Here is a 22,782-nt window from a genome sequence, read left to right as displayed (position 1 = left end):
CCTCCTGGAAAGCAGCAAAGCTGCTTTCCCTCCTCGCCAGTGTCCTAGCTTGGACCAGTGCTGAAGTGTCTTTCTGTGGTGTCAGTGCCATCTAGGGTGACTAGACAGCAAATGTGAAAAATCGGGACAGGAGGTGGGGGGTAATAGGAACCTATATAAGAAAAAGATCCAAACATCAGGACTGTCCCTATAAAATCAGGACATCTGGTCACGCTAGTGCCATCCTGCCTGAGCTGCCCGCATGGCTTCACTCCTGCCCCATGACCCTCTGGGGAGATTCAGGAGGTCCTAGGTCCATGTCTGGGAGCCATTGGGAACAGGGAGGTTCTGTTGGCTCAGGAGTGAGTGGGAGCCATTTTCCCCCCCACCGCCTAGTGTGCGGACGAGAGTCATGTCACGCAAGGACATTGTTAATTTGTATTGCAATAGCGCCTAGGAGTCACGGACCAGGACGCCGTGGTGTAGGCATTGTCCCATCACATAACAAAAGGCATGTCTGAAGACATGTGCCATTTCCCCAAAGAAATGTGAAGTCCAGTGGCCTCTTCTTACTCAATATAATGATAATCCCACCTTGCTCTTGCATAGCACTGAGTATGAAACCAGATCCAAGGCCATTATGTAATTATCTCTACTGGATCATTGATAAACTGGTCCCATTTTCACTTCCCCTTCTGGAAACGTGGCCAAACCCACTGCCCAACCTAACCTCTCTGTAAGCCGGTTGTGTCGGGGCTCGTCCCCCTCAGGCGCGGCGGGGAGCCAGGGCGCCTCCTTACGTGCTGCAGTCCGGGTAGGCTTAGCCCTCGGCAGGTGTTGAGCGGGGTACTGGGTCTGTAAACAGGGTAGAGCCCCGGCCCTCTAGCCGGGGTCGGGGCTCTCAAAGTCAATAAGCCCCGGCCCTTGGACAGGGCGGGCAGCAATAGTTCAGGCTCAGGCCCCTAGCAGGGGCTGAGCAAACACATTATCAGCCCGGGCCCTTGGCTCAGGCAGGGCACCAAACACAAGTCTAGTTCGCTCTGGCCCTCTGGGTCAGGGCAGAGCCATGGTAAAGTCAATGGGGCCCAGCCCTTGGTTCGGGCGAGCACCAAACACAAGTCTAATTAGCTCTGGCCCTTTGGGTCAGGGCAGAGCAGTGGCAAAGTCAATGGGGCCCAGCCCTTGGTTTGGGTGGGCACCAAACACAAGTCTAATTTAGCTCTGGCCCTCTGGGTCAGGGCAGAGCAGTGGCAAAGTCAATGGGGCCCAGCCCTTGGTTCGGGCGGGCACCAAACACAAGTCTAATTGGCTCTGGCCCTCTGGGTCAGGGCAGAGCCGTGGCAATAGGCAGGAAGAGGGGGAGTCTGCCACCCGGTTAGCCCTCCCACTCCACTGCGTTCCAGCCCGGGGCCCTAGCAGCGGTCAAGACCCGCTGCGGTCAGTGGGGATCCTGGCCGCAACACACTGACATGGGTTCGGGCTCTTCCGGAGCCAAACCAGGGTCGGCTACCCCCGGGTCACTTCCAACCTCCCCCTCTCTGGGTACCTGGTTCTTGCCGGTGTCATCTGGTGGGTCCCAGACCATGGGTTCCTCCGGGTACCGGTCGTGGGGAAGCTCAGGCCACTCCTCGGGGTATCGGGCACACGGCAGGTCAGGCCGACGTTCCTCCGGGTACCGGGTCTGAGGCAAGTCCAGCCAGCGCTCCTCTGGGTAGTGGGCGCGAGGCAGGTCCGGGCAGCGGTCCTCTGGGTAGTGGGCGCGGTGCAGGTCCAGCCCGGCAGGAGCTCGGGCACCAGCGTCTATCCTCGCCAGCAGCCTGCGCCCAACTGAGTGCTGGGGCCGGGCTTTTATAGTTCCTGTCCCGCCCCTTGACTTCCAGGGGCGGGGACAGGCTGTGTTGACTCCGCCCACTGAGGCGCCTGCTCTGGCTCGTCCCCGTCAGGCGCGGCGGGGAGCCAGGGCACCTCCTTACACTCTCACACCTCAGCCTTTTAGTTCTGAGTAGGAACTCGAGTGGCTCATGGATTATTTCCAGAAGAAGCAGTGAGATTGTAGGATTTGTACTAACATAATTAAGAGGAAACCTAGATCGTTAAAACTAATATGCCTGACATAAGTGGGGAGAAAGAAGTGCTTTGCAGAGACCTCTTTGTGCTGTGAAATATTCATCAGTCTAAATATTTCACTGGGGAGGCCGTGGCCGCCAGTGCTAGGGCGGATGCTAACAAATCCAGATCTCCATCACAATTCTGAGGCAAGCAGATGAATGGGGGTGTGTGTGTGTTTGTGTGTCTGTTTTATATCATTGGATGAAAACTGCAAAGCAAAATGCCCAGCAGAACCGGCTTCAAAGAAAAAAATTAAACATGTTATTCCTGAAACAATTGCTGTGACTCCTTAGCTTCAAGCCAACCTGCCTTGATTATTCTTTGCCTTGCAGCAGTGCCTAGAGGCTTCAGTTGAGATCAGGGCCCCATTGTGCAAGGAGATGTACAAACTCATAGAGAGCATCCCTGCTCCAGGCAAAGGGCAGGAGGGGAAACTGAGGCATGGAGTAGGGAAGGGCACAAAACAGGTCAGGAGAAAAGCTGGGACAAGACCCCAGGTCTTTTAACTCCCCAAGCCACTGCTGCAGCCAGGTGACCATGCTGGCAGCTCCTGGCAGCAGCCGCAGGAGCGGCCCAGAGAGCAGTTGTCGGACTGCTCCCTGCTGGATTGTGATGCATCTTTCCAACACGTGGCTGGGGGGCATGTGGGATGCACACATAAACCAAGATGCACGCGTTCGCAGCCTCAGTCAGTCCGATTGTGGGCAGGAAGTGTGCAGGAGCAGATAATGCCTCATGGTTCGTGGATGCTTCCTGACTCGGATTCTTTTCTACCTTGAGCTCCACTCCTCTCTGGATCTGAGCAGCTCAAAAGACATCAGAGCGAAGCAGCTACCCTTGCTCAAGTGACTCATATGTTTGTCTCGTGTATGTGGGCTGTAGTTACCGTTCCCTGGGACTCAGAAGGACACGAGGCTGCCCAAAGCACCATCTGAACTCCCAGTGACTGAACCGGCATGTCAGCTGTAGTGACTTGGCTACCACTCTGAAACCTGTCATCCGTCGTGAGTGTCATCGCAGGGGTGTAGACTGCAATGCAGGGGGCTAGTAACCCCCCCCAGTGCAATTCAGGGGGCTAGTAACCCCCCCAGTGCAATTCAGGGGGCTAGTAACCCCCCCGGTGCAATGCAGGGGGATGTAACCCCCCCACCATTGCAATGCAGGGGGCTGGTAACCATATCCCGCCCCCTCAGTGCAATGCAGGGGGCTAGTAACCCCCTGGTGCAATGCAGGGGGCTGGTAACCATCTCCCCTCCCCAGTGCAATGCAGGGGACTGGTAACCATGTCCCCCTCCTCCCCGTGCAATGCAGGGGGCTAGTAACCATTCCTCCCTCCCCTGGTGCAATGCAGGAATCTGGTAACCAGTTGCCCTCAGTGCAATGCAGGCGGCTAGTAACCATCCCTCCCTCCCCCGGTTCAATGCAGGGAGCTGGTAACCAATCCCCCCATCATTTTTTCCCTTTGAGCAGGACTATGGGGCTGAGTGACACGGTGCCACCTCTGGTTAACAGCAGGGACACCACCAGATTCACTGCCCCCATAGGGAAAATCTGTGGTATTACCTGGGCTGGAATCTGGGTGGGATTTTGTGGCTAAAACTCTGATTCTGCCAACTAGCGCTGTGCCAAGGCTCGGGTTTGACTTATTCTTTTCATGACAGCAGCCGCCCCCACCCCAGTCCTGCCCTGCTTTGCTGAGCTCTGGTGGTATTCTCCACTTTCCTGCTTTCAAATGGTGCCCGAAGACCCTGTCGGACAGCCCCTGCCGGAGACCTGCCCTGCAGCCTCTTGTCGGTGCTAGGTTTTACATAGCGTATTAATAATCTATTGCCATGGTCGCATTTGGATAACTTGTGCAGAGCCCCCAGCTATAAATACCAGCAGGATTATTAATCACTGTGCAGCGCCTGGGGGCGCGGGGAGCAGGGGGGGAGCCTTCCCACGTGTGCATTGAAGAAACTGCTTTGCTGCGTCTCTCCTCTCCCAGCTTGTCTCCTGCTAACATCAGCCAGGGCTGCTGAGAGTCAGGCCTCCCAGATCTCAAACACAGCTTCCTTGGTGGTTGTGACTAGCTGTAAATACTGCCAGCAGCAGGGCATGTTTATGCAGAGGAGCTCACACCCAGCCGTGCACTGGGGACTGCTTGGCTGGAAACCGGCTTAGCAGGAATGGGTGGTTGCAGCGTAGTGTCTGTTGGGGCCTGAACCCGTAGGCCTCACAGGCCCAGCAGTGGCTCCTGGTAGCTTGCAGACAGACAGGCTAATGTGCCCAACTGGTTCTGCAGCGGACCTTCTCGGGGAGCGTTTGAGGCTATGAGGGAAAGCAGCAGCTGGGGGAGAAATGCCTATCAGTGGGAGAAGTGAGCAAGCATTTGGCTTAAGAGATGAGCTGCCCTCAGGGAGACAGCATTGGTGAGCCAGCGCCGCTCACCCAGGGCAGGTAGTGATCTGAGCTGCTGAGGCTAAAATCAGCCCCCTGGCAGAGTGGCCTCTGCACAGCTTCCTCTCTCGCTCCGCTGGCTAACCCTGCCCAGGTAGGCTCATCCCCTGGGATAGAGGGATTGGCCTTAGACAGCTCTTGTTCCCTCACCCCTCCATTTTCTCACCTGCCTGGTTCACTTTCCCACATCTAACTGGCAACGCACTGGGGCCTCCAGGGCTGCACCCACTAGGTTTTAGGGGTGGGGTGGAGCCCTGAAATGTCAGCAATGACCCACCAGCCCAGGGAGGGGTCCAGATCTGCAGGAAGAAAGGCCCAGCAGAGACTTGCCTTCTGCAAACGGGGGCTCCTCCTCTGTTATTCTCGCTGCAGCATTAATAATGGAAGTGCAGACCTGGTGCTTACTCATGTGGCCAGGCAGGAATTTTCCGCATGTCACCCAAGACCCCTCTGTCCCCTTCGCTGAAAATTCCAGGGCTGCGCGCATCAGCCAGCAGCAGAGCTAGTTCTGACCCCGCTTCCTCCTTCCTTTCCTGTGACCAACTCCCGTCATCGCTATATACCCAGAGCACCATCCTCCCTGCCATCTCTGTCTGCTCCCACAGGCGCCATGTCCGCTGATGACCCCCTGTGCTACAGACCCAGGAATCCTGGAGGCAGCTTGCCTGGGGGCTCAGGAATGGCATTAGAGTTGGCAGATCAGGGCTGTGTGCATGGTGCAAGACCTTCTACGGCGGCTGGAGCATGTCCAGCATCTCCTGCATTGACTTCCAGGTCCAGGGCAGGAACTGGTGACGCTAGGCAGCACTGGCTGGGTTTGGTCAGTGATGGAGCTAGAGAGAGCCACGGTGTCTGTCTGTGTCCCCTTGACATTCCCTGCAATCCAGCCCTGTCTCTTCTTCGCCATGAAGGGCTCCAGGGTCCACAATCAGCCTAGGCCTAAGTTCCTGGCCACCCGCTGCGGGTGTCTGGCTGGACCAGGAGGCTGCCCGTGCCACTGAGTGACAGGCAAAGGGCAGTATCCAGGGAGAGGAATGCGGGGATGCCAATCAAGGGCCATAGGAAGACGGAAGTATTTCCGCTTGGGCCCAAGGATGCTCTCTGGGCTCTGTGACCTCCCTCAGAGGCCCCTGAAGGACTGCAAGAACTGCCAAGGGCCCCACCACCAAAGCTCCGACACTGGTGCTGATTTCTGCAGACAGGGCCTTCCTTCCTGAATGCCAACAGACTTTCAGCGCTACCTGCCTGGGGTAATTTCTACTTAGAATAACCTTTGCCACTGAAGTGCTTTTAAAGGGGCTCAAAGCTGCCAGCTATGGAGAGGTTATCGGTGCCTCGCTGCCTGCGCTGCCTGCCTGTGGGATTGTCCTGCCCTTTGTTGTACTGTTCAGGCTGGAGACGAAAGTGACCTGATGGCGACGCACACCTCATCTCTGTCCGTTTCCATCAGGCTTCTGCTCTCGTCCCAGCCAAATGTGTGGCCGCTCTCCTGCCACATTTGTAGGTGGGCTGCAGCCCTAACCTCAGATCCAGTCTGGGTCAGGCGGCATCTCCCACTTTAAGTTCAGGAGATCGCGAGCTCTACCTCCTTGGTGTCGTCCCTCGGCTTTAATAGTAACACAGCGACAATGCAGTGGGAGAACTCCATGTGGCCTGCACTCTCCTTTCCTCTCCCAGTCCAGACACCTGTCTGTCTTGCTCTCCATTTGCATCAGGAGGAAAAGCTTTCACAGTCCTGTCTCAGACCCTGTGGAAATCCTGTGCTGCAGCTGATTTTCAGACCTGCCGCAGGAAACTAGATTCATGAGGGGAAGGAGGGGAAGATCTGTAGGCATCAGAGGTGGGATGGAAGTCTGGCTTCTTAGTAGGTCGTGTTTGGTTCTCTCTTCAGTTTAGCCTCTTGTTCTCAGCCAGGCCCTCATCCTCAGTCCACGCCTGTTGTGACACACAGTGGTGTTTTCCTGCTTAGTCAATCTCAGCTGGATGTTTGCAGCAGCAGCAGGAAGAGGGCAGAAATGGTGAACCAGGTGCAAACGCAGTGTCCTAAGGAAAAGTGGGTGCTACATGGTTCTTCCTTTCTGCTCTAAAACTCTCCCGCAGAGTGTCGCTTCTGGCACCTGGAGGAATTGCCTCCACTTGCCCAGAGGCCAGCTACCTCTGGGCTCACTCAGTCTCCATTCTGCCCGAGCCAGAGCAGAACAGTTATGCACAGAGCTAAATGGTTGGCAGCAGTGGTGGGATTTAAGGGGTAATTACGGCTGCTGTGGTTCTCCAGGAGGAAGTGGAGCAATGTGCACACATCATAGCCAGTGTTTTATTTTCCAAGGAGTGGCAGTTTCTGCCTGGGGAGGTCCGAGAGGCCCACAGAATCCTGACAGTGTGATCTGTGAACGTCAGCCTGGGTTCAGGGGGCCCCTAGTCAGATGGGGTGTTGAGGCCTTGCTGGCGATACACAGGGTGAAATTGTAGTCTGAGCCTAAACCCAAAGCAGCTAGGGGGCACTTACACAGGTGAGGGGTCAGTTCAGGAGAGGATGTAGAAGCCATTCCATTATTTGTTTGTTCTTCACGATTAATATTCTTTCCCTCCTAAAATAATTACATCAATGTGCAGTGCACCTGATCAGCCTATGCTAACATACCCCTCTTTCAAAGCAACCCTACGATAATGAACCAATAAGTGCAGCTCAATGCCCAAGAATGAATTTATGATAATAACCCACTGGCTGCAGCTCAGCCTACGTGAGGAGCCCTACATTAACAAACCAGCATTCACAGCCCACGGCGTATAAGCAAACCTACAATCACAAAACAATAGCAAAGGCGTGTGCATGTGTGAGCAAAGGAGACGTATTCTGGTAGGGAAACAGCCCACGTTTGAGCTTCCAAAGGCTGATATTGTAAAAGCGCAGTGAGGCTAAAGCCTCCTTTTGTGATTTCTGACAGATACTTCGACAAGTGTGTGTTTTACAGCGAGCCCCGGGAAAACGCTGGCACCCCAGTGGCAACATTTCAAGTGTCCATTAGCGGGAGCTTATCTAGTGTTAAATTATCATGGGACGAACACCTCATGTGACATGGGCATGAATAGCAAACCAATTCTTTATGGCTGGCTGGTGGCCTTGCCAGAATCCTAAACGAATTCCATAATAATGGAATACTTGGACTATGCCGTCCCTGCCAAGGCCTACTGGGACAGCACATTCAGATTATGGTTTAAGGATTTTATTATCTAATCTTTACTTCCGCTGTGTGACCACCTTCCCTATTTAAATGTAAGTTCTTTGGGACTGGCTCACCATGTCTACGCAGATCACTCCCTCTTTCTGTACACCTCACAATGTGAACCCCTCTCTAGTGACTGCTTCTTAAAACAAAAAAGAGAAGGGGAGAAGCCGAGTGGAAAAATGGCAAAGCAACAGCATATTTTGGTCTAGTACAGTGTCTGTGAATAACAATGTCCTCTTGGAAGCTGACCCCGGAGTGAAGTGAGCAAAACAGCCCTGCCAGCAGTGCAGCGGCTGTGTAATTGCAGATGGGGAAAGCACTATTCTGGTGTGCAAATCAGCCTACGAAGAAAGCAGAGGGTATATTATGTTTTATTAATCCTCCAGGACCTAGGTTTATTATCGAGGTGGCGCTCCACCTATGAACAAAGGAACACAGGCGCTGGGGAATGAAAGGCAGCCCACATCAGTCACTTTCCGAAGGTGGGAGGAGAAAGGAATCCAGAGTGGATTGCAGAGAGGCAAATAGAAAGGAGCTGGTGGAGGGATGTGTTAACCCATATACTTGACCATCAACGGGAGACTCTGATCACTCTCTCGGGTGGATTGCAAAGGGATGAGGAGAGCAGCGTGTTGCTGCTGTAGCTTCTTTTGGTCCTTTCCAAGAGCAGAACATTTCTCCTGAATCTTTGGAGCTTTGACTAGTTCCCCGCCACCCATTTTGCTGAACCTGACCCTAACATGTGTCCTTTGGTAGAAGAAGAGAAGGCCTATTTCTGCTTTCCTGCATTTAGTTAATATCATGTTGCTGCAACTGGTTGCTGTCCCAGCAGGATGTTCTTGAAGATGGTACATTTGGCTTAAATAACAAGGGAACGTGCAATCTCAGTCGCAAATACCAGGAGAGCTATAAGGCAGTGACAGACTTTTAAAGTCAAATCTGTACTGCCTGGGTCATTGTTCCTGGAGGGCAAGGGAATTTTTTTGGACAGCACCACAAGATTTCTTGAACAAACCCAATTGCTGTGTTCCCTGCAATTGCTTGATTGTGGGTCCTACACCTTAACACGACCTTAACAGACTATTTAGTTCTGGATCCTGATTTATAACCTCTTGGGGGGCGGGAATGAAAGGAAGGGTTTTATTGGTTTTGTTTCTATGGTAACCATGGTCGCTCAGAAGCTGGAACATGAAAAGAAAATGGTGCATGTTTAACCAGAAGTGTCATCAGGGCAAACAGCACACACAGTGATCCAGAGCTGCTGTTAGACACTGTATGCGCCCGCCCCATCCGCGCTGCCAGGGTAACAGTCTATGCCACCCAGCTCTGCCATCCTTATTTCTGGACCAACTCTCGTTACAGAGCCCATCACTCACATCACACCCTCTGCTACATCCAGGGTCACCTAGCTTGGCAAATTCAGGACCAGCGGGATGGCCCTGTCACAGGTACCTACAGTGGGAGTGGTAGAGTAGCCAAGGCTTGGATGCTTTCAACACAGCCCAGAGTAGGAGCAAAGGGACATGGGGGGGGGGAAGCCGAGTCCAGGGGCACTGCAGTCTCCGTGTCTTTACCAAAGGTAGAGCTGCAATATCAGTGAATTATTGGGCCTATGTGTGCAGTCAATGTTCATTACAGGGGAGAACAAGCCCCGGAAATGCTCCCTCTTGGCTAGTGAGAGCTGGTTACAACTTACAGAAATTAAGCCCGCACTTTCTCAAGCACTGGCCGGTGCTCGCAATCTCTCTCTTTGTCATTGTGAGTCTCGGTTCCTGTTTGTTTAGGTCAGTGCCCCATGTAAGCTGAGCTGTGACGGCAGCTGCCATTTTCAAGGTGTGTCAGCTTTCCCGGTATAACCCTGCTGTTTGCCTGTTTTGCCACAGGCTGACACTCGGTGCAGGCGGTCTCAGGATCCATGCAAAGTCAGCTCTTGCTTTCTGTCTTCAGTGGCATTGCATTCTCATTTCCAGCACCCTTGGGGCATAAAATGGCCGTCACTTCCCTTGTCTGCCGTGCATGGGAACAGTTGCTTCTTGTCTGGAGGGGGCACATCACATATTTGTTTTCTGTTACATGCTGGGTTCAAACTCCTGAGCTAAAATCATTGCTCTGTTCTTACCCTGAGGTGGATTTCGGGAACTCATCTGGAGTACACACACGTGCCTTGGCTTCTGATACCAAGTGACGTTGAGCAATCACAGGCAACAACTGAGGAAAGGCTTGCAATGTGGCTCCTTGCCCATACGGCCTCATTTATTCCCCCCCCATTTTCCCCTGACAGCCACGGGATGCACTGGCATTTTCTCTTCTCAGTTTGCCTGACTGTGTTCTGGCCACGTGAGAGCGGTAGTAACCTGATTTCTGCCTGCTGCCTGTGCCCTCACCTATCCAGCCTGAGCCACTCTCCACCTTAAAAACAACACCCAGCTCTGTGGATCTCAAAGCACTTTATGGAGGAGAGAGAGTATCACTGGCTGGGATTGTCACTGAGGGCCTAAAAGAGTTAGGCACTCTCCCCTGGGCTCCTGATATCCTCTATCCAGCCACTATCGTACAAATGGGGAAACTGAGGCACCAAGAGGGGAAGTGTCTTGCCCAGGCTGGTCAGTGGCAGAACCCAGGTCTCCAGATTGCTCCAGTCATGGGGGCACTGTTGTCACTTAGGATATGTCCTGATTGCAATAAATGGTCTGCAGTGCAGAGTCTCAGCGCCCAGGTCAGTTGACCTGAGTTGCAGGGCTAGAAATAGAAGTGTAGACATTTGGGCCCGGGGCGGAGCCTGGACTCTGAAACCTGGTTATGGGGGCGGGTCTCAGGCTCCAGCCTGAGTAGAAATATCTACACTTATTTTTAACCCCGCCGCTCAAGCGCCACCATCCCGAGACTATTGACCTGGGCTCTGAGACACAGCGCTGCGGGTTTTTCTTTGCAGTGTCACTGCTTTGATCCTCTTTGAACTGAGCAATGCCCGATGGTGGTGCCTCAGGCAGTGCTGGGGATGTGACCGGGTGAGAAGTGTTTCCCCTGGATCCCAGGAGCTCTCAGATCTGGTCCCATGGGATCACAGGCCAGAGAGGAATAAGGGAGAGATCTCCTGGCCCTGGTTCAGTCCAGCTATCTTCCGAAGTTGTTCCTGACCCCATCCTGTTTTCTCCTCCTGCATCTCCTGTGCCTGTGAGTGGCCTGACGCCACCTTAGCGACCAATGGCAGAGCTTAGTTTGATGTTTTAGCCAGGCTGTTTTCTGAGCTCAAAGGAGCAGGCCTGCATCCATTGCGATCCTATCTGCTTTCACAGGTGTCTAGCTTCCAAGTGAAATGTAACATGAACATGTGTAGGGTGGTAATGAGTCACTTGGGTCATCAGAGCCCCAGTTTGGCAAGGGCTGTACAAATACACAGATGGTAAATTACCATCCCTGCTTCAAGGAGTGTACAAAACGCATGGGGATTGCAGGCTGGCAGAATGTCTTTACCCAAAGGGAAATTTGGCCAGGACATTGGGGTTAATGCCCACCTGTGGGGAAAACCTGTGAGATTTTTAAGAAGCTCAGGGGTTGATGTCTGTCTCCTTTGAAAGACTTTGTTTCTAAATGTCTTCAGGAAGATGGGTTAAGAAGCTCTTTCTTTCCAACTTCCAAAGGCGGGATGTGCCTCTGAAGTTTGCTGTTTGCTGGGCGTGAAATATATTCGCAGTCTAATGAACTAGTGAACAAGTTAAACGCCATGAAGAGATGACCTGGTTTTGCATGGTGTTCGAGGCAGCAAAGAGCAGGGACATAAGCTGTTTGGTTCTAGGATGAGGAAACCATTAGCAGAAATTTAAAGGCCCAATGGGTTGTTTTTTTGTCCACTTGCACCGTTTCTAGCAGTCACATTACTAACACAGAAACTTATCACCTTCCCTCTGGAGACCTTTCTGGGATAGAAAGGAATTACAGTCCAGAGATGATCTGCTCACAGACAAATGCAGCCAACAGGAGCTGGGAAGGTTTTACCCAGGAAAAGGAAAAGTGATTTAAAAAACTCTCCAAAGGTCCCATTCAGAAGAAAGATCATCACGAAGGTTGTGTTTTGCTGAATACACAGAGGAAGAAATCAAGCGCTTGATCAAGTGCTTTGAGTAACAGTGAAGCCTGACAGGAGATTTGCATGGAGAAACAGGCTGGCACTAAGATGTTGTTGTCGGTAGTTACTGGTGTGCTGCTCTGCTCTTGTTCGATCATAATAACAGTTGGCTGTGTGCGTGTTTGCTCTGCATAAGTATGAGGGGTTTCCTGGACTTGCTTCTTGGCTGGGGGTCGTTGTAGCGAAGCATCTGATCTGGGTCTTTCAGCAGTCAGTCTGCAAAGAGCCAACCTAGGGTAAGGTTGTGGGGAGCTGTACCTCTCTGCCTTAGGGAGCAGCCCTCTTTGTCTCTCTGTTATGGGTTCTCATGTGTTAACATTCTGGATTTTAAGAAATAAAGTTGTGTTACCTTTCAAACTTCCAGCAAAAGTATTTTATGTTTTTTCTAACTTCACTGTCTGTGTGCCATAAACATACAGGGACCATCATTCACTATATGTCTGGGCAGCCCCTAGTGCAATGGGTCCCTTGCCTGGCTGGCCTGCAGATGCTACCGTTCTATAAATGTTTAATAATAACTGCACTGCTTGAGCTCAGATTTGATCATAATAAATAACTGGATACACTTTCAGAACAGAGAGAGAGAGAGGGATTTATGAAAGCTGGTCAGAGGCGGGAGGGGGTTGCATGCACCACAGCACAGGTGTCGGGACGGCAGGGACGGCTGTGCTAGGGGAGGCAATGCCGCCCATGTTCCCGACTAATAACAGGCTAGCGTTTCTTTAGGTGAATGCTGCAATGGAATTAGCCGAGTAGCAGGTCCCACTTCACAGCAGTAGAGCATCTGCTGAGAAGTACATATTAATGAGAGAACTTTCAGGCATGGATGCGATAACTAGATACATTTTATCTATCAGTGGAGGCGCTGAAATGCATCGGAAGCACCTAATGGCACTTGTATTTGTTACATAATCCCGTCATGCATGTAATACATTTGCTATTATTACTATAGCCTGAATACTGATAACCCAAGGGACGAGTGACAGGTGAACCATGGGCTAAAGATTTAACAGTGAATTTAAGAACTATAACAAGAAAGGGAAGGGATGGGGGAAGCCCGGTATGACAGAGCTCTGTTTCTAATTTCAGGGCAGAATAAATGTTAGAAACTCTGTTGGGAGACCAGAGACAGGATGTCAGATTAAAAGAAAATCCGTTCTGTTAATGAGCACTCTGGTTACTAATTTGGTGAAAAAATATTTGGAGGGCAGTTAAGATTCCAAAGGTACATCTGGGCATTGTGAGTCTTTCATGACAGTACGTGAGGGCCCAACGGGCATCAGACCCCATCACCTCTCTGGGAAAGGCAGTGTTAAGTAATGGCTTCTCCTGCAATAGTCGAATGGGCTGGTTACCCAGGGAAGTTTATGCATTTTAAACAGTAGGACAATTGGACAGGCAGTGATACATGATGCCTCCGCTACCCAAAATCAGCTTGATTTCTGAGCTGAGCAAGTGGGCTGGTATATGAGCAGCACTCGCTCAGGGGCTGCCTGTTTTCATGTTCGCTGTCCCATTAACACTTCTGTGTGTGTGTCCTTTCAGACGAGTGCAGTGCTGTGTTCTGGAGGCTGTGCTCTCTTGGCCATCAGCTGCCTGCTGGCGATCATCGCTATATTCCTGCCCAGCGGGCTCTGTGAGAGACGATTGTGCACCCTGGCTGGCTACATGCAGACAGCAGCGGGTAAGTGACCTGGACACCAGCCTCAGCATATTTTCTTGTGCCCTATGTGGTTAAAATGGTGTTATTTTCTAGTACAATTCACCGACAGGAACTCTGGCCAAAGCTGTCACTGAAGTCAGTGGGACAGTGAATGCTCAGTGCCTCTGAAAATGAGGCCACTTATTTAGGTGCCTAAATACGGATTTTGCTGTCTTGCATTGGTTACCCATGTCTGTAGATTTTGGCTACGGGTCTTGCGACGCCAAATTGGACCATCAGCTCTGGCATCCTCCACCTAGTAGCGGCCAATGCTTCAAAGGAAGGCAATGTGGAAGCATACGTGGAAATGCTAATACATGTGAAAGTAACATTAAGGCCCAAGCTGCAATGCAGAAGCTCTTCAGGATGGCAGGGTCTTGCTTACAAAAATGTTTGTCAAGAGTCATCTTAACCAGATCCTTTTGTAACGCTGGTTTCTTAGTGGAAATGATTTGTATCACCAGGAAATTTGCTGCTCCATTCTGTTAATAGTTTTTATTCTGTCCAGCTAGTTAGGAATGTCTCAGCTCACAGGTTTCCTTCTATTCTTATTCTTATTATTTATTCTCTCCTCAACTTTTGCTGTAGCTTTCCTTAAAACTCCAGCAAGATCATGCTATAATTGTGGACAGTCCAGTAAGCCCAGGTGAGATCCATTTTATAAAGAGGGGCCTACACAAAGCTTGGAAAACACCTGACCACTGTGAGACGTGATGAGATCTGCCAGGTGTTCCAGCAAGTTGTGGTCCATACTGTACTCCAGGGGTCGGCAACCTTTCAGAAGTGGTGTGCTGAGTCTTCATTTATTCACTCTAATTTAAGGTTTTGCGTGCCGGAAATCCATTTTAACGTTTTTAGAAGGTCTCTTTCTATAAGTCTATAATATATAACTAAACTATTGTATGTAAAGTAAATAAGGTTTTTAAAATGTTTTAAGAAGCTTCATTTAAAATTGAATTAAAATGCAGAGCCCCTGGACCGGCGGCCAGCACCCAGGTAGTGAGCGTGCCACTGAAAATCAGGTTGTGTGCCGCCTTCTGCACGTGTGCCATAGGTTGCCTATCCCTGCTGTACTCTAAGGAAGAGATGGAGTTACATGATGGTATCGTCCCAATGAACTCAGTTATGCTTCTGTTTCTTTAGATATATTGGCATCTGATTTAGAAGCAGTTGCTGAGTTTATTGGTTTGGTTTAGTTTGTGTGTGAACACACTGGTCGGTCAGATTCTGCTTTCTGTGCTGGTGCAGTCACTGTAACGGGGCAGAATGGTATTTCTGGTAGAGCTAAAACTGTCTTAGTGGGCTCAGTTGTGTTTTCCCCTGGACACAACAGGAGCTAGCCCTTCACTCTTGTTGTTAGGGCATGTCTGTTGCTTCTCCTTCACTCTGCTATAATAAGTGAGGATGCTTTGCACAAGCGTAGCATCTTTCATCTGAGCACCTAGCAGCAGTTTGCAAACACTAATTAATTCCCACAGCAGCCCTGTGAGGTGAGTAAATATTAGCCAGTAGGCAATGCTTTGCTTTACATATTGTATCTTTTATGTGAATTACCGTAGTGATTCTTGTAATAGGAATTAAAATTTAATTAAAATAAAACATTATCCATTGGGTGGGAGAGAGGGAAACAATGTCTTTATTTGTAGTAGTATTTGTATTGCAGTAACGACTGGCAGCCCCATCACAGACCAGGATCCCATTGTGCTCGGCTCTGTACCAACAGAACAAAAAGACCCTAATCCAGTAAACTGGACAAAGCTGGACTGAACAATGATTCCCCATGGATGGGAGACTCCTGGTTCCCAGTTCTGTGTGCCAGCCATTCTCTTATGTACAAATGACAGCCCTCACTGTGGCTTTGCATATTTTTATTAGATAAAATTCCATACTCAGAATTTAAGTGAACTGAAAAAGGGTACGTATGCGCACACACATTCATGTATGATGTGAAACAGGAGTCTGAGCCAGTGGCTGGATGAAGAACTGCTGACTCACAAGGACCTATGCACAAAGCAGAGGCAATCAAACCCATCGTTCGTCATGCCTGACACCTCCTTGGTGATGTAAGTAACCAGCCAAAGACTCACAGCATTAATTGCTAGGCACAAAACAAGGGAAAACAGGTTCATTTTGCTAACAGTGTCAGAATGTAAAAATACTGTAAGCAACTTCTGACAGTTAGTAGGGCTGAAAAATATTGCCTCTTGAGCAGGAGCGGCGCCAGGGCTTTTGGCACCCTAGGCGAGGGTCCTTCTGCGCTCCCGGTCGTTGGCGGCAATTCTGCGGCGGGGGGGGTCCTTCCGCGCTCCCGGTCTTCAGGGCACTTCAGCGGCGGGTCCCAGAGCGAGTGAAGGACCCGCCGCAGAATTGCTGCCAAAGACCCGGAGTGCGGAGGGATCCCCCGCCTCCGAATTGCCACCAAGGTCGGCAAAATGCCGCCCTCCCAAATCGTGGTGCCCTAGGCGACTGCCTAGGTCGCCTAAATGGAAGCGCCGGCCCTGCTCTTGAGACCCAAACCCTATTTATAATGGGTGTCCAAATTTCATTCACGTTCTTACCATCATTGCTGTTAAAAGTTTTTGCATGTAATAGAATCTCTGGAGACTTGTGATGTCTCTGTTCCTTGTACCCAAGCTGACCAGAAACAGACTACTCTTATGCCCGCACTGGCTTGTGTCTCCCACATTCCCCACTCCATCCTTACACTCCCCCCAGCATGCCTAAGCAGAACGGCCCTGCTTTATTTTCGTGGTTATTTGTGTTTAATTCTTTGTTCCTCATTAACATCCTTTCAGAGGGTTGAAAGAAAGAAAGAAAGGAAGGAAGAAAGAAAGAAAGGGCTTAGTCTCGTAGCTCCTAATTAGTTGGTCAGAATAAAAAATCCATCCCCCAAGATACTGATGACATTCCTGATGTATTTTTGTTCAGCTCCAGGGGGTCTTCGCCTGGAAGTTGCCCCTGGGTTGGGGCTTGAAATAAGGTACCCCACACAGATGCTGTCTAGGGAATGGCAGGTGATGAATTCAGAGATTTCGGGAAGGGCACTGAAAATAAATGCCACGTCCTGACAGAAAACACTCAGAGCCAAACTTTAGTTACCTGCCAGGAAAACGTGCACTGCCGTACACCTGTCTGTGTGTGCAGAACCCCCTGAGGCTGTGCAAGGGTGGGCACAGTGCCTCACTGTCAGGTTTGAACCACACAATGGCTCCCAACACCTACTGGTTCAGATCCCAGCAGCGTTAACTGTGCCCCTTCCTAAGAGAGAAATTGCGGATTAGCTAGTTTTCTTGGTTCGGTCTCTTATGTGAAACCAAGGGGGTTTGAGTGCTCTAAGGCCCGTGTTCCCATTGTGAGCAGAGAGGTGTGTCCTTGTACAAACCCCCGCCCGCCCACTGCTGTTGTTTAATGCATTACGTGCTGTCTCCTGCACCTTTGCCATCAGCAGGAGCCGAGCATTCCCAGCCCCTCAAGGACTGGGCCCGACGTGCTCCTGGGCAGAGACTGGGATCAGGAATCTCCTTCTCCAGCTATAAATCTCTACTGCAGCCTGTGCCACTCACACCAACACCCTCTGTTCTCAGGGAGTGCCTGACGGCTTTTGCCCGGCAGGGTTTATAGCTGAATGAGAGCGCCATAGCGCACCTTGTAGAAACCCATCAGGGTGGGCGGCCTCAGGGGCATACGGAGAAAACCTATCGCATCTCCTCACTCGGGGATGTCGTGAGGTACTAGCAAGTCCCATAGGGGCAGATAGAGATTGCAAACCTCAGGCTTTGAAAGACAAGTGGCTGGCAGAGTCGGAGGGCAGCATGTGGAGGGAATCGCTCCCCGAATGCTCAAGCATTTGCCCGAAAACATCCTGATTCAATACCATTGCTTTGGGACTTTAGCAGAAAGAAATGGTGTTGGTTATGGCTGTGATCCTGAGTTAAAGCAGGACGACAAACCCATTGGTGTGTCTGTGCCATGGAATAAACACACGTCCTTGAAGATATCCTCTGGCCCCAGAAATCCAGCAGAATTTCCAAGTGATATGCCTCATTATCTGACCTGAAGACTTCAATCAGCTTTCTTGTGTTGCGAGGGAAAATCCTGTTACACGGTATCCTCACTCCAGCGCTAAATGTGAACTAATCCTGTGGGATCTGATTTGAAAGCAGATGGAGAGACCCGTTTCTCCCATCTGACTGCACTGAGGCTGTTTTTAAAGATGACGGTTCATGGTCAGCCGAAGGGATAATGAAAGCAAAGGAAGCTGCTCGCCGGTCAGAATCTCTCCGGCTCCTGCCTCCAAATTGCTTGCTATTATTTCTGTGTGTACAGAGGCCAGGCTTCTCATGCAGCCTGCCCTTTCCCTCTGCTGCTGAACCTCCTAGTTCTTGGGGACAGCAAATAGAATCTAAGGGTGCCCCATGCCCCCGATAAAGCGCTCCCCTGGGAAACGGAGAAGGTGCAGCAGTGCTCTCTGAGCCTCCTCTCTGCTGTCCACCAGCCATCGACGTATTCATTCCTTCCATCCTCCAGGATGGATGTGTTGCAGGAGAGTCAGGGTTGGCTCCTGGAGAGCTCCATGGTATCAAGAATATTTGCTGTGCTTGGCTCTTAGTTTGATTGCTAGCTAGCATCGTAGATGAGCCCAGCGATCCATAGCAGTGCAATGTGCAGCTGAGCAGGGCACCTGAGTTCAGGTCCTGAGTTTGTTACAAGCTTCCTGGGCTCAGGGAGTGAGTGCTCAGATCCTTTGGGAAAACATCTCAGAATTGCCTGTCCCATATGTCCTCACTTGCCTCTTCTGCCGCATGACGCAGCATCGATAGAGACCAGACGGGGCTCTGTCCAGACCTGCCTGGTGGAGAGCATGTTCCAGTGGCACAAGGCCTTCACCCATTGTGGAGGTGCTGGGTAAATAAAGATGTGAACATAGGGCCATCCCTGAAGAAGTCCTCCTGCCTTTGGGGCTGAAACCCTGCAGAGGGCCAAGTCTCGCATGGAGGGAAAGAGGAGGTTTTCTCAGTGGGTGGCTATGCTAAGTGGTCTCAGGATTAGAGCTTTGTGTGCCATTTTCAGTGGCTCAGGAGATGGGAGGAGGGAGAGTCCAGACTTCTTGTTGTGCAGCCTTTCCCTGGCCCTTCATCAGAGACTATGAAGGCACCACCAGGGGCAAGTGCTCCAGGAAGAGATTAAAAATAAAACAAGGGAAGCCAGCGCTCAGAACCGCTGCCCCATCCCCTAACTTGAGGGCAGTGGTAACCTTCAGATCATCACACTTCAAAACGCATGCATCTAGCTCTGCAGCCCGCTCGGCTCTCGCTCCCACCCAGCAGCTCTGGCCCAGGGAACGGGTTTGGAGAAGCACATTGTTCGGGTGGTGAATTTCCTAGTCTTGGTTAGCGTTCGCCTCTCTCCAGGCCTGGCAGCACTTACTGCAGGGGGGCTGAAGCAAAGGAATGGAATAAATGCATTGACGAGAGCTGAGAGGAAACATGCAGCAGAACCAGTTGGTAGGGTCAGTAACCAACCCAGGACTGAAATCACAAGGCCCCGGAGTTGAAGGAGATTCCAGCCCCGCTGTCGCTTCACAGATTTGCTATGTCCCTGGTGAAAAGCTTTGGCCATCTGGAGATGGTTGGAGAGGAGAGAATCACTCTCTGAAAGTGTTATGGATCCAGTCTGAGGTCAGGATTCATTATGGAGCAATGGGCTGGAAAGGCCCTTTCAATCCTAGAGGTGCTGCCACAGCATGCTGAGCTGCCCTGGAAGGAATCATACACCTTTGGAAAGAGCCACAGTGCCCATCCCACTGCGGAGACCCCAGCAGGTGATGCAGCAGGGAGAGAGGGCCGAGTTCGTCTTTGCAGCACTTCCTACCAATAGCCGTTCACAATATACGTTGCAAAGGGGCCAGGCTTGCTTCGTCCTGGGTTGAGATGAGGCAGGTTAGTGTGACTGCAAAGGAGAGAGATTATCCTGGAGAATGTGTGGCAGCAAAGAAGGCTGAGTACACTGGGCACATCTCTTCCCCCACTCGTTGCCTCAGTTTCCCTCTTCTCCGAGAGGAACGATGTTCCCATTTAAATCCCCAGCTCTGCCACGAATGTCCTGCACAACACTGAGCTAGTCACTTAATCCCACATTTGTAAAGTGTGCACATTTGCACTTCCCTTGCTCACAGAGGTGTTGTGGATACAGGGCTGGATTTAGAGGTAGGTGACCCAGGTGACTGCCGGGGGTGCTGGGCTTGAGGTTAGTGACAAAAGGGAAAATAGAATGTTTGAAGTAAAATCTTTCAGGTATTCCATATGTGGTTTCATTTTTCCACTAACCTCCTAGAATGTTCTGGACCTTTGTAGAATCTTGTGGAACCTTCCAGACTTTCTGAGATCTACATTTTCCTTGAACCGTCTAGAATGTTGTCAGCCAGGCCCTCTTGGATATAAGAGGAGCAGGGCATTGCCAATCAGTCAGTGAGATATAAGGACGAAGTGAAGTGAGAGCCTAGCTGCGATATTGTAAACCTCGTTTTATTGTGTAATTGTGAAAGTGTACTTGTGACAGGGATAAATCATGCATACAAATCGTGCATCGCAGTCATGAAATGGGCTACAAATGCAATACAAAATAAGGTATTCAAAAGCTTAATAATTGGAAGGAGTGGGCACCAAAGATGCTCCTCACCTGGGGTGCCATTTGGTCTGGGGGGTGGCCCTGTGTGGATAAACGCGTTACAGATGTGAGATGAAATGCATCCTAGAATACTCAAGGAGCTGAATGAGGAGATATTTGAGCCATTAGCGAGTATCTTTGAAAAGTCATGGAAGATGAGAGAGATTCCAGAAGACTGGAAAAAGGCAAATATAGTGCCCATCTATAAAAAGGGAAATAAGGACAGGGAATTGCAGACCAGTCAGCTTAACTTCTGTACCTGGAAAGATAATGGAGCAAATAATTAAGCAATCCATTTGCAAACATCTACAAGATAATAAGGTGACAAGTAACAGTCAGCATGGATTTGTCAAAAACAAATTGTGTCAAACCAACCTGATAGCTTTCTTTGACAGGGTAACAAGCCTTGTGGAGGGGGGAAGCAGTAGATGTGGTATATCTTGACTTTAGTAAAGCCTTTGATACTATCTTGCATGATCTTCTCATAAACAAACTAGGGAAATGCAACCTAGATGGAGCTACTGTAAGGTGGGTGCAAAACTGGTTGGAAAACCATTCCCAGAGAGTAGTTATCAGTGGTTCACAGTCATGCTGGAAGGCATAACAAGTGGGGTCCTGCAGGGATTGGTTCTGGGTCTGGTTCTTCATCAATGATTTAGATAATGGCATAGAGAGTACACTTATAAAGTTTGCGGATGATACCAAGTTGGGAGGGGTTGCAGATGCTTTGGAGGATAGGATTATAATTCAAAATGATCTGGACAAACTGGAGAAATGGTCTGAAGTAAATAGGATGAAATTCAACAAGGACAAATGCAAAGTACTCCACTTAGGAAGGAACAATCCGTTGCCTACACAAAATGGGAAATGACTGCCTAGGAAGGTGTACTGTGGAAAGGGATCTGGGGGTCATAGTGGACCACAAGCTAAATATGAGTCAACCATGGAATGCTGTTGCAAAAAAAAACAAACATCATTCTGGGCTTTATCATCAGGAGTGTTTATGCAAGACATAGGAAGTAATTATTGTGCTCTACTCTGTGCTGATTAGAGCTCAACTGGAGTATTGTGTCCAGTTCTGGGTGCCACTTCAGGAAAGATGTGGGCAAATTAGAGGAAGTCCAGAGAAGAGCAACAAAAATGATTAAAGGTCTAGTAAACACGACCTGTGAGGCAAGATGGAAAAAATTTGGTTTGTTTAGTCTGGAAAAGAGAAGACTGAGAGGGGACATGAATTATAACAGTTTTCAAGTACATAAAAGGTTGTTACAAGGAGGAGGGAGAAAAATTGTTCTCCTTAATATCTGAGGGTAGGACAAGAAGCCATGGACTTAAATTGCAGCAAGGGAGGTTTAGGTTGGACATTAGGAAAAACTTCCTAACTGTCAGGGTGGTTAAACACTGGAATAAATTGCCTTGGGTGATTGTGGAATCTCCATCTTTGGAGATTTTTAAGAGCAGGTTAGACAAATACTGATGGGATGGTCTAGATAATACTTAGTCCTGCCTTGAGGGCAGGGGACTGGACTAGATGACCTCTCAAGGTCTCGTCCAGTCCTATGATTCTATGTTCAGACACTACAGAAATGGGGTTCTGATAGGTACTCTAGCTTGCCAGCTTTCCAAAAAGGCCACAAAGATACTTCCCCTCCTCTGTAAAGCACTTGGAGATCTGTTGGTGAAAAGTGCAATGTAATATTTTAATATTATTAATCATTTGTTGAGCAAAGTGTGAACAGTGTTGCACAGAACCTAGAAACAGATGCTCCCACAGGAATGCCCTCTTCCTTGCATTCAGGACTAAGCCAGTGAAACTGCTTTATGGACTCATTTTAACACTGCAGGTAATGGATTTGCTAATAAAGCATGACTTTCTCATGCTAGGTTGCTAGGGCAGCCGATGAAATTCACACCCTTCTGGGATGTTAAATCATTAATCCATAGAATGTCATTAGTTACAGGTCAGGAGGAGATATCAGCCTGCTGTCATCCTGGCTCCCTCGCTATTTAAAAAATGACAGTGTGCACTGAATTTCCCCCAGCACGAAAAGTGTAAGATAAAAAGAACATTAGGACTGTTAATGAAGGAATTCTACAAGCGTCCGTTCAGCAAAAGAGAGGCTGATATATGGATGCTGGAATAGTTCGGCCAGCCAATTCATTATCACCCAGCAGCATTAACGTGCTGGGGATTTTACAGCCTTCTGGGTATTAACTTGTACAATATATAAAATTCTAGATTAAATTTTCTCTCTCTCTCACACACCCACCCACACCGAGCCTATTCCCTGGTGCACATCCTGCTTACTTGGGATTTGTGTGGAGGGAAATGGGGGTGTGTGGAATCCAAATAACCCCTGCCAATTTGCAGTCAGTGCATGTGCAGCTCTGGGTCTCCTCTGCAACTGCTGTGCACCCCCCACCTGGGCAATGGAATCCAGATAATCACAGACCCTGTGGCCATGTCTTCTCCTCCTCCCCAATCCCATCATAGTGGATTATGTGGACCTGGTTGCAGAGCCTAGATCCACCAT

The 22,782-nt window shown here is 50.0% G+C and overlaps 1 protein-coding gene across 1 annotated transcript in view; it reads left to right on the top strand.

Moving 5' to 3' along the window:
- The window catches only part of LOC115636394 (transmembrane protein 211-like), a 148,518-nt gene that overhangs the window by 28,878 nt on the left and 96,858 nt on the right, over nt 1–22,782 (top strand). Inside the window, exon 2 of the mRNA XM_030536414.1 lies at nt 13,426–13,564. Within this exon, the coding sequence (XP_030392274.1) occupies nt 13,426–13,564 (139 nt within the window). The remainder of the gene's footprint in view (nt 1–13,425; nt 13,565–22,782) is intronic.

The sequence above is a fragment of the Gopherus evgoodei genome, chromosome 17, assembly GCF_007399415.2.
Source record: "Gopherus evgoodei ecotype Sinaloan lineage chromosome 17, rGopEvg1_v1.p, whole genome shotgun sequence".
Lineage (NCBI taxonomy): Eukaryota > Metazoa > Chordata > Testudines > Testudinidae > Gopherus > Gopherus evgoodei.
Note: the sequence above shows the minus strand (reverse complement) of the source record. Positions and strands in the feature narration are given on the sequence as shown.